This window comes from Camponotus floridanus, unplaced genomic scaffold (genome assembly GCF_003227725.1).
Source record: "Camponotus floridanus strain SB8 unplaced genomic scaffold, Cflo_v7.5 scaffold5, whole genome shotgun sequence".
In the NCBI taxonomy this organism is placed as follows: Eukaryota; Metazoa; Arthropoda; class Insecta; order Hymenoptera; family Formicidae; genus Camponotus; species Camponotus floridanus.
The window spans coordinates 2222946-2234871 of record NW_020229658.1 but is presented as its reverse complement, the minus strand read 5'-3'; the positions used below and the strand labels follow the sequence as shown (position 1 = coordinate 2234871).

General features: G+C 35.0%; 1 protein-coding gene across 2 annotated transcripts; it reads right to left on the bottom strand.

The window, feature by feature from the left end:
- Positions 1-1864: 1864 nt before the first annotated feature.
- LOC105255785 (juvenile hormone acid O-methyltransferase) lies at positions 1865-3790 on the bottom strand. Of its 2 annotated transcripts, XM_011265280.3 has the most exons (6): positions 3647-3790; positions 3033-3228; positions 2807-2972; positions 2488-2620; positions 2254-2404; positions 1868-2088 (listed from the first exon to the last, which is right to left on the bottom strand). In XM_011265280.3, exons 2-6 carry the CDS (start codon positions 3217-3219, stop codon positions 1895-1897), a joined length of 831 nt encoding a protein of 276 aa, XP_011263582.2. In that variant the 5' UTR covers positions 3220-3228; positions 3647-3790; the 3' UTR covers positions 1868-1894. The 2 variants fall into 2 exon arrangements, with proteins under 2 accessions (XP_025268131.1, XP_011263582.2); XM_025412346.1 differs by lacking the exon at positions 3647-3790 and having other exon boundaries at positions 1865-2088; positions 3033-3225.
- Positions 3791-11926: the final 8136 nt, after the last annotated feature.

Sequence of the window (11926 nt, the reverse complement as noted above, 5' to 3'; positions counted from 1 at the left end):
CACTTGTGCCTTGCCTTTGATCATCCTTCGCTGTTCTGTATATCCAGGTATAATCCCTCTTTTCTAAATAATCGTCTTCGATGTTCGATGTCCTTTCTACGAATAAGACAAGTATCAAGTAGGTCGATATATTAAGAAAGCGTTACTTATTCCGTTTGCCATAATGGTACTAGCTCGTAATCGATAAATGTACACCGAATAATCTTACGATTTTAACTTTTAAGACCTCAAAATTGCAAGGCATTCGGATTACGGACGCTGGCAAACCCTGCTCTTGAAAATATATTGACAACATTTAAACGATGTAAGATAAATGCATTTTGAACTTTACAATATCTCGATGTATATTTATAATTCTCGTTCTGTAACTCAGAAACAAAACGAATGAATTTGTCTAATTTTGATAAGATCTTTTTTTGTAAAATTTAATTTCAATAATCGAATTAACGAGAGATTTCGGAGCAGATTGACACTCATCGAATCCGATGCTTTACACAATTTATTATAAAAACGATGCTCGATTAAAGTAACGTTTATTACAGTCTATTTGCTAATTAATATATGAGGAATCATAAGAAAGATACGGAAAGATGTTGTGGTAGATGATGTTCGTTATACAGGAAATAGGCAGGTATTTTGTTTTGAGATGATTAAAATAATATTTCAATATTGATATATCATACAATAAATATATTTTAATTGAAACTTATCTGTGCCAGGCTAGCTCTACATATAAAGAAATTATTTTTTGAACTTGATTTTTTATGCAGCGATTTTATGAATTATGCGAATGTGTCACAAAGAGGTCACGCGTGGAATATAATCTGCACATTATACGAATGAGTATAAAGGAATTTCGAATAGAGAATATTTCATGATATAATGGTAGTTTGGACTTCTTCCATCTCGATAGATTTCGCTCTCGTTTGGAAGAAACGCGTCTACTTTTGCTCTTGGATCAAACGCGCAATTTGGATCGATTTTCGGTTCTTTCTTTTTGAAGTAAGCAATTATAGAGGAAAATTAATTAATTATCGCGATTAATGATTGCAATTTATATAATGGAACATAGTGAAAAATCGTTTTGCTTGTATGTTTGTATTTTTTTTTGTCCTTTTGCGGTCACGAAGCTAGTCGTACTTTCCCAAAAGCGAACATCGGATATCAAATACAATCGATGAGAAGCAATTTCAAGATTATTTATAAACCTGGATGTATTTTTTAGAGAACAGAATTAAAGACACATACACACACACACATTGTTACTTGCTATACAAATATCGGTACCATTAATGCCCACTTATATCCGTATGATAAATGATCCATAAGTTATAATAACGATATTCTATAAATGGCTGTACTATTGTAAAATCAAAGACATATATATATATATATATATATATACATATATAGCGTACAATAAAGTTTAGTGTTGTAGGAGAAGAAGTTGGTGTCAAAGTTGATGAGATATTTCTTTCCTCCTTTTATGTTTGAAACAGGGAGTGTTTATCGAAAAAGCAACATATTATTTAGAAGATATTAGTAATAAATATAATTTCGCATGTTTTTTAAAATAAGATAATATTTTATTTATTCGTTTCACAAAATCAATTAAAAACTAATGGACGATAAACAATATAATATTAAAATGATAGTTAGTGCACAATTATAAAATTATAATTAACATCTCTCTCAATTATAATTAATTATAATTATATTATCATTAAAATATAGTTAATTAGCTATATAATCTATATAATAACTAAATAAAAAACATGTTGATTAATCTTGTGAATTTTGTTATCGTAAATATTTAATATTTATCTAAAAATATTATTTTAAAAATATTTATCTAAAATATTATTTTATAATATTTTACTCTTCAAGCAGTCGATTACGGTTTTTGCACGTGTGCTACTAATAGGTAATATGGCAGTGTAACATATTCCTTTTGGTCCTCTTTGGATTTTTTAAGTGGAACGTTCTGATTCAAAGAAATTATTTCCTTTATAAATTCTTCCAAAAATTCTTTTTTTAAATTTTCATCGGGAAACCTCTTCATAAAAGGATTTACGGCGCATGCGGAATCTACAAATATAGCATGAACAAATTTAAGGAAACTAGACAAAGAAATGACCGTTGGAATCGAGCGAATGCATAATAATTAATTAATGATTGTCTAATTTATCCTTATGTAATCTTCGCGAAAAATAGCAAATTTTCTCATTTAAGGCTACTTGTGTAATATCTTACCTGTGAGACTCGTTTTAGTAAAGTGAAAGCTCTTTTTCCTGTTGCTGCAATGTAGAATTTTGAAACCAGTATTTTCCAACATTTTTTGTGCATTCGCTTCTATATCTTTGTAACGCTTTCTTTGAAAGTAAGGCAAATAACGACGTACATCCTTGAATACAAAATTAAAAATTAATTTGAGCGGTTTTTATATGCGCTCATTACATGTGTATTATATCATTTTAATCATGTTACCTGGAGATAAGGCTGAAATCGCGGATCTTCTTTTAATCGTAAGTACGCTTCAAATCCGATGTGATGCGACAAGAACATGATTAGCGCTGTTCCTTGTGGTCGTAAAAGCTTGTAAATATTTTCGAAGGCGTACCTAAATTTAAAATTTAATTAAAGAATTCGCGAGGGAATTAATATTTTTTAAATCTCTATTAAATATTAATATCGCTAACAACGATAACGCCATTATTTTTATATGTGATTTTTTCCATAATAAAAGACTTATCAATCTGCGATTTGCAAAAAAATTGTCATTCAGTAAAAAATATTGAAAAAATACCTTATGTCTTTACACCAATGCAAGCAGTAAAAGCTTACTGTGTTATCATAGTGTTCAATTTCATCACTTGGTAGGTCCGATTCAATATCCATAATAACGTAGGATAAACGCTTGTCTGCGTAATTTTGACGAGCATAATTGATCATTTCTTGTGATATGTCCGCACCTAATAAAACTTTTTATTGTAAAACGCCGCGCATTGCATCAATTTTTCATTCACACTTACCTATCATCTCTGTCTCTTCTGACAAAAAAGGCAATAATATGTCTTTTGTGATTTGCCCTGGACCGCATCCGATGTCAATACATTTTCCCCGCATGTTTGACAGTTCACAACTGAATTCGACTATAATTTCGATGGTGTCTCGACGTTGCATATTGCTGTTAGCAAGGTAAGATTCAGGCGACTCCATGATGCACCGCTGATATAATATGATGTCATCAAACATACATATAATCGTGCATTTTTATTATTCGAGTTTTATGATTATATTAATGATTACGCGCGCGCGGTATGGAACACATTGATACTTATAATTTTAGAAACGATTAATCGATTAAAATAAAAATAATATAGACGCGTACATGATTTTAATGAATTAAGAGATTAATAGATTATTTGAAACATAGCAGCTCTGTAATCACTTGTTGAAATAAATTGACAAAAGAAAAAGTGATTTATGAGAAAAAAAATAATATTATTTATGAGAAAAAAAATAATATACGTGATTCTTTTCCGGCTAATATGATTCGCGATTTTTATTTCAATGTCTTCACGTTTACAAGATAGAGAATAATGCAAAATCGATCGAAGAATAATGCAAATGCGTTCACTCTTACAATAGAAACAGCCGTTAGAATGTCCTTTTCAGAGGTATCAAGGTGACAATACGCAGCTCACAATACTGGTTCCACTTCTTTACTGTTGACTTTTTAAGGTTCTCTTTGGTATTTATATCCGACGACTCGTATAAACAACGCTTGCTCTTCTTCCGTTCTCCTATTTTATTTTCATCTCCCTACCAACTTATCATATTCTTTGTCGCCTATTCTAACTGCTTATTCTAACATTTGAATTTTTTTCTTAGACTCTATCCCACTACTAGTACATCTAATTATTATAGTCGGAAGTTCAAAGACTTGTGTGCATCCGGTCATTTAGTTGCCCTTATTTATCACACTACGATATATTAATTGAAGAGTTGCATCGAAAATATCTATTGAGTTATATAAAAGCCGCCTTGATAACAAGACTGTTTACTAAGATTAGAGAAATGTGTTATACATATGGCAGCACTTAGACAGAACTTAGAGTCATGTATTTTAAGGGATATGGCTTTTGAAATAGAAAAGAAGATCTGCTAGCTATTTTATCATATTTATAGCAACTTCAATGCTATTTTTGATTCCATAAAAATTCAACTTTTTCCAACAATTTATTAATTATTAATTATCACGTATCACTTCTGCATCCAAGCTCTAATTGGAAGCTCTAATCTTTGCGCTTTTATTGCAATTAATATTATTTTTAAGATTCCTGAGTATTCGCTACAAAACTCTGAATTGACGATAGCGACATAAAAATAAAAAAAAATAGTCAAATTGGTCAATCAGTGAAACGAAATATTGTTAAACATTAAGCGTGAAATGCACACAAAGAAAAAGCATATATGTATAAGATTAAAATTTATTTATTAATTTATTAGACTAGTTTAGACAAATAAGACAGCCACACACAAATAGATTGTTTAATATTCTTTCTCTTTTGAGATATTTACCTGAAGCGATTGAAATAAAATACATATGTATATGTATATATATGTATATATATATATATATATATATGTATATATATACATACATATACATATGTATTTTATTTCAATCGCTTCAGGTAAATATCTCCCTGTATATATATATATATATATGGTAAATATCTCCCTGTATATATATATATATATATATATATATATATATATATACAGGGTGTTCTTAAATTTGCGATAAATATTTTAATAACAAATTCTTTGTAACATTTTTCTAACATTCTTTGTAACAAGGACGAAAATTCTAATACGAAAATGTCGAGACTATAATAGTTTTCAAATGGGGAAAGTTTTTAAAGATCACGAATGACTTAACATGTCAGCTGTGTCTCATATGTCGACCAACTTTAGTGGAGGCAACTAAATATAACACAACTGATCAATATCGATATATTAAATTATTAAATAAAAACGTTTTAAATTATTATTATAATTCATTATGGATAAATAAAAATAGATTTTTAATGAAATTCTTTTAGTGAATTTCTTTTTAAAGCAAATTATTTATATTAGAATTTATTTTATTGAAAAAAATTATTTTGTTTTAAAAAGTACATATTTAAATTAAAACCATCTAATACAATTCAACGTACATTAATTGATTTATTTGACACTCATTTTTAATCTTTCTTTAACGTAAAAACAACGTATAAATTAAAATTATAATATAAATATAAAAAAAGATAATCAAAATATTTTAGGCACAACTTCAATATTTATCATATCATTTTCAATTATCATTTAACTTATGAAGAATTTATGAGCAAAATTTGCATGAAATGTGCATTATTCTAATCACTGACTTTACAACATAAGTCTAAAATTTTACAGTCTGAATATCTCACATTAATTTTTATATACTTATATATTTATATGTTTATCAATTTAAAAAAATAGTCAATAAATATGAAATAAACAGATAGAGCTTTAAATTGAACGCCCTGTATATGTACATATACGCGTATCGATTTAATATTAATTTTTTTATGTCAAGTGATAATTTTTACTGCATAGCTGATTTTATTTTGTCGTTTCTTATACACATGTTTATTATCTGCATTGTACATTATAATGATTAATTAATATTAACAAATTATAAATAATATATACAGAAAACATTAATTCTTTGTTTAAATAAAAATTTAAATAATTATTTAATTATTACACAGAATTATAAAATCTGTTTTCACTTATTTGAAAAATAAGATACATTTTTTTAAATCAAAGAAGTATTTGTAGAAATTAATCTATTATAAAATCTATTATAAAATAAAATAAAGTCAGCTGTGCATTAAAAGTCAATATCACTTGACATGAAAAAATCAATAACATATAATCATATATCAGAAATTTCCATGCTGCAAAATAACAAATTATAAGTCATCAAAAGTGACGTTTTGACAGCCTAAATGATACGCTGAGAATTCTTGCATGCCATTTTATTATTATTCACTTTATATTAGTGCTGTGACGTATAACATGTTTATGAAACCCGTAAAATATCCCGAAAACTAAATTTAGCAAGAAATATATTGTGTAAAAGAGCATTTTCCACTCTTTTAAACAATTGTCAAATCATGTGTTTCCTCGCTTACTTTGATACTCATTTTAAGGCTATTTATTAACTGTCAAGGAAAAAACTTAGTTTTCGGAATATTTTACAAGTGTGTTAAAGTAATCTGTAGTGTTATTTTTTCAAAATATTTTTTTATTTATAAATGACACGCAAGAATTCTCAATGTGTTATTTTTCGCTTCCGACGTCACGATTTCAATATGGCTGCAGTGACTATTCAGGAGCCTTAAAATACTTTTGTTTTTGTCCATTTTCCATCTAAAATAATTTCTTATTGCCATACTGAAAAAAAGGGATTCTTCATACTTTTGTTTTTGTCCATTTTTGCTTAAAATAATTATTAATGCATTAAAATATTTAAAAAAATTTTCCGTATAAATAATCTTTCTCTTTCTTTTATCTTCCGTTCATTTGATATTTTTCATCATCGTTTGTGCTAATTAACGTTTGTGCTTTTAACAAAATCAAAAGTGTGGCGCAAGTTTATATTCAATACGAAGTACTAGGAAAATGCGTAAAAGAAATTTTATCGTAACATTATTCGAACAAAAGGGCTCCTCGTTAATAATCCGTAATTCGATCGAATGTGAGACCCCAGGATCCTTGCCAGAACGTTTTGAAGAGCCCTTGAATTAGTCTTATCTTACGGTCGCATGTATTTGCCTTTTGGACAGCACCGTATTTGCATATGCGCGGGCACACTCCATACACGCTCGTTAATAATATACAAGGTGTTTTCCTGATCAAACACTCGTATTTCTCGGCGGGGGATCCTTCGTTTTTTATCTTGTTGAATGGCCCTTAAATCTTGCCTGAAATGCGCTTACTCGCATTCCAACGGCTTTTATTCGATCGCATACCAGAATCCTTCGACATGCTTATATCTACCTCATCGCATAGAAATCTCGATTTAATTCTGATTCGATTAGTCGATGATCATCTGCGCGATTTATCTTTAAAAGATTATATATAACGATGATTTCTCTGTCGATTAAATTTTTTCTCTGTCGATGTCATTTTTTCCTATACATGTCTTATAAATGCGCGATTTTTTATGGCATGTGCTTGACGAATTTTCTCGAGCGATTGACGGCAATAAAACGTTCGAGTCTCGTTACATTGTAAATTCCGCTACCTTCAGCTACCGTAAATCAGTTTGGCGACGCGCCTGTATAGAAAATATTTATGAAACTCGGCGGGTTGACCCGCTCCCTCCTCCGACGTCGTTGTCTCTCTTTTCTCTCGCACCGTTTATCTCCATTTTCTCTGCGCTCTGCGCGAGGTAATGCAATATGCACTCGCGTCTCTTTCAAAGGAGATAACAAAAGGTCGTAACGCTCGCGCTCACGCACCACCACCATCATCCGGAGTTTATAGAAGCTCGGAAGCGTCGCGTAAGAAGGCAGAGAGGGAGATGTAAAGATGCATCGCCGAGGCCAGCCGGAAATGGCAGTCCGTTGCCATTTTCATCACCCTCGATCAGATTATTTTCCACCCACACATCGAAATCCTTGTTGTAAATTTTTAACGACCCAGTGGACGGTCCTCGTCTTTTTATATAACAGAGCGAAATGACGCGTCGCGTTTTTCTTACCGCGAGTCTTGTCTTTAAATCGTTATATAAAATATTGAATAGAACTGTTATGAAAAAAATGGGATAGAGAATACGCGACGAGACGAAATTAATGCCGCGATTTTATTACACATCCGCGAAAAACTTTACGAGACGTCGAGCGTTTCGTTATATTTCGTCGAAATCTTTATCTCGCGAGATTTTACGGTGATGGCATACATAAGAGTTCTCCGGAAATAGGAAGATGCTACGGATTTATTGGGCAGGTGTGAGTCTCGTGCGCGTTGTAGGTAGTCGTGGAGCTGGTGGAGGATTTACGTAGCTCCGGTCTCCTCCGCGCTCGCGCTAAAACCACAAGCATCCTCGATACTCGATCGAGCTTTTGCGAAAGGGAACACTGCGAGGACAGGGTGGAAGTGACGGCTCTTCTCCGGGGGAAGGAGGGGGGGATTGCGTGCGAGGACGCGGCCGAGGAAAAATTGCCCGGGTTAGCGATGAAAACAGCAGTCTGCGAGCCATTGAATTTTTCCGGGATTAATACCTCGGCCTTAATTACCATGTTCGCGGCTTACGTCGTACTTTCCAATACGTCCATCTGTATTTTTACCTGTATTCGTCACAGCCGAAAGATTTAGCACATCGAGCGCGAAAGAAAGATGAATGATGATGAAAACCATCTCGCGGGTATTGAAAGTTACCGCGGCTTCTTCACGAGTTTGTACAATTATAGGCACTAGTAATAATGGACAGAAGGACGAAAGGACCGGGGATCCTTCGACATCTCGATCCGATACTGCCGGATGTGGTCCGAGGAAGGGCATACTCCTCCTTCTTGCCCTCCGTCAGCCCTTTCTTTTTCCACCTCTCTAGCCTTCTAGTCCCTTTGCCTAAATCCTTTGGCCGGATCCGCGTGTATCGAGTGGGTGGGGTGCGACCGAGAACGAAGGGCTTTGATAAATGACTGACGCGGAAAAAAATCCGCGTCGATACGTCTTGCTCAAGGAGATGCGCGTGAGAGAAAAAAAGAGAGAAAAAGGGAGAGGGAGAAAGAGAGAGAAAGGGACAGATGGAGGGCGAGAAAAAGCCGTTGGTTCGTTCCCGCGGTCCACCGGAGATGCAGCTATATCCCGCGTGCATCTGCATTCCCTTCGCACGCTCGTTTATTAAAACCAGTCGAACAACGCTGCGTTCGCAGATCGATCCGCATATAAATGTTGCCGCGAGAGTATCGGGAGATTTTACGCTTCCGAAAATTCATTAATCTCCCGTCGCGCGCGCGGTGTCGAGTTTAATCGTGGCAATTTAAGTTTCTCCGTGCGTACCGTGAATACAAACGACGCGGATATTTTCGTTGAGAGGGAAACAGTCGCGGTTTTCAACAAATCGCATGACTCGCGGATCTTAATATTTAATACACCTATATAAGTCTTCGAGATAAATTTAATTGCAGAAATGCGATATTTTTAATTTTGTTCTGTAGATTTTTTTTTAGACTTTTTTTCAGTCGAACGTGACGTATGGTTTAGAGAAATCTCGATACACTCTGTATATATGGATATTCTGGAACGATGGTCCTTTCGCGGATGCGTGCTTTATCGGAAAACACTGAGTGAGATATATGGAGAGATTATGCGAGATGGCGTTTCGGAGTCGAACAGGCCGCTATTCTCCGCTCCGTCAATTATGCTAATTTCGATTGCCGCGAGATTAATGGAAGAAGGCGGCGTCTCCGCTCCGAACGCTCTGCGTTCTCTTTCCCTTCTCTCTCTCGCTCTTTCTCTTTCTCTTTCTCTCGTGAACGCCCGGTCGGTGGGAGCATGACGTTCTTTCCGCACTCGGCCGACCGTGCATAATGCACTCGACTTGCAATTATTGCAGATCCATCCTCGGTCGGTTTCAATCCCGCAACAACGTCTCTCGCCCTCGGGAAAACGCAGTCAAACGAGATCGCGATAAATTTATCTAACCGTGATATATACAAATTGCGATTTTAATGGAATACATTATTTTTCCAGAAGATTTTTTTATATAAATCAAATAAAATTATAAGAATGCGGGAAAAATTGATATGCATTTCCAAGAATATGGACCGTTGAGTTTCCTCCTCGGGGGAGCTAGGAAGGATTTTGTTAAGCGTACACGCGTGTGCGTTTTCGCGAGAGATATCGAGTGACGGAGACGACGGCTGGGATTCTCTCTCCTGGCGGAATGTATCGGAAACTGGAAGACTCGCATGAGTGTTTTCATACGAGGGGAGGGCGAGACGGAAGGCGCAGATACTCGGAAGAGCGGAGTGGTAGAGATAGGTAGAGAGAAGAGAAGAGAAGAGAAGAGAAGAGGCAGAGGCTTGCCGGCGACACAGGCACATCAATAATACATGTCGTCTGCCGCTTGCTTCACCTCTTGCCCCCTTTCGTTGTCTTCCATGATCTCCGAAGCTTATAACTGGCTCTGACGCAAGTAACCTCTCTTACCCTCTCGCTCTCTCTCTCTCTCTCTCTCTCTCTCTCTCTCTCTCTCTCTCTCTCTCTCTTTCTTTCTCCGTCTCTTATGATGACCGATCTTTTTTACTGTTTTTCACCTTTATGACTGATTTTGAATGCATCAAACGAATCGATGAGGCTGCAGATAAGATTCAGCTGAATTAATTCTATTATAGGATATGTAGTCTTTGAGAAGCCTTAAGGCGCATTCAATATTTAATAATATACGTGTGGAATAAAATTTGACTACGTTTGCAGTATACACGGTTACACCTTTTTTTATACCTTCTTTATAATTAGGAATTATTTTTGTTTTTCATAATAATCTAACAAATGCGATCGAAAGCTCATTTCAGATTCCGCTCAGGGATATTCCGGAAACGCGAAATGCCTTTTCCGAGGCGAACGCGATGACAGAGCGAAGGGGATTTATCTCCTTGCAGGTTTTCGCGGATCCCCAACGCCCATCTTTTCTTTCTCTCTTTCCATTTTTATTAAAATGCCAACGGGGGGGAAAGAGAGAGAAATACCGAACGAGAGAGAGGAAGAGAGAAAGAAAGACCCCCGCAAAATATGAAAATCCATACAGTCGCGCGGAGAAAATATCCGTCATTTAAAATGGATGGATTTAGGTGGATATAAAAGTGGAGGGGTGGAAGAAGAAACCGGTGGCAGCGCGCGCGAGGGTGGCACCTACTTCGGTCCGGGAGGGAGGGGGGTGGCCCGAGGATGAACGAGGGGGTGAAGGCGGGGGCAACTACTGAAAGTCGACGAAGGTGGCGGCGGCGTTGGTGGAGATGGTGGTGGCGGCGGTGGCGGTGGTTGCCGGTGGTGTTGGAGATTTAAGGGAGACATTTTAAATGGATGGTTCCCTCGGAGAACCCGGGGCCTCTGGTATTATCCAATAGCGTAGCTCGTCTCTCGCGTTTCTCCGCAAGAATTCGCGAGAAAGCGAAAGAAGGAGCGCGAGGATGAAAAGGAGGCACCCTCTCCCCCTAGTTGCATGCTCTTTCGCGTAGGATGCCGTAGGACGTTGTATTTAACCCTTGAGATAACCCTTACATAAGGTGCCTATAAACGCGTCGTTTGCCTTATGTAATTATGTAACATGAAATATTCAAAGAGACGTTACTTGATTTAATTGATTGTCTTTAAAAAATTCAAATGTTCTATATTATATATATATATATATATATATATATATATATATATATATATATATATACAAGCAATGTTTTAACGTTTTGGAAACGATGATTTGTTTATGACAATTTTATTTTCTATTTATTGTTTTTACATTTTATATTCGTTGTTTATTCAAGAATAATATTAATTAAGCGAAATGTGTGATTTGAAAGTTCTAACGTTCAAGAGAAAATATAAATGTGAGCTTTATTTATATACGATTGCAATAAAGATATTGGCATGCTATCGAAAATAAGGTTTGCGAGTAAAAGTAGACACTTATATCCTGGCAATTTCGCCGGATTGTATCGCGAACGAAGGTAGTGTTCCATCTCTTTAAGAAGCCTCTGTTTTCGGGATCGATAGAGAACGCAATCGCATTCAACACCTTTAGTACTTTACGTCTCGTACGAAATTAGTCTCGTGAGATCTTCAAAAAAACAAAAAAAATGGATCATCTCATCCTTAATACCTGGTG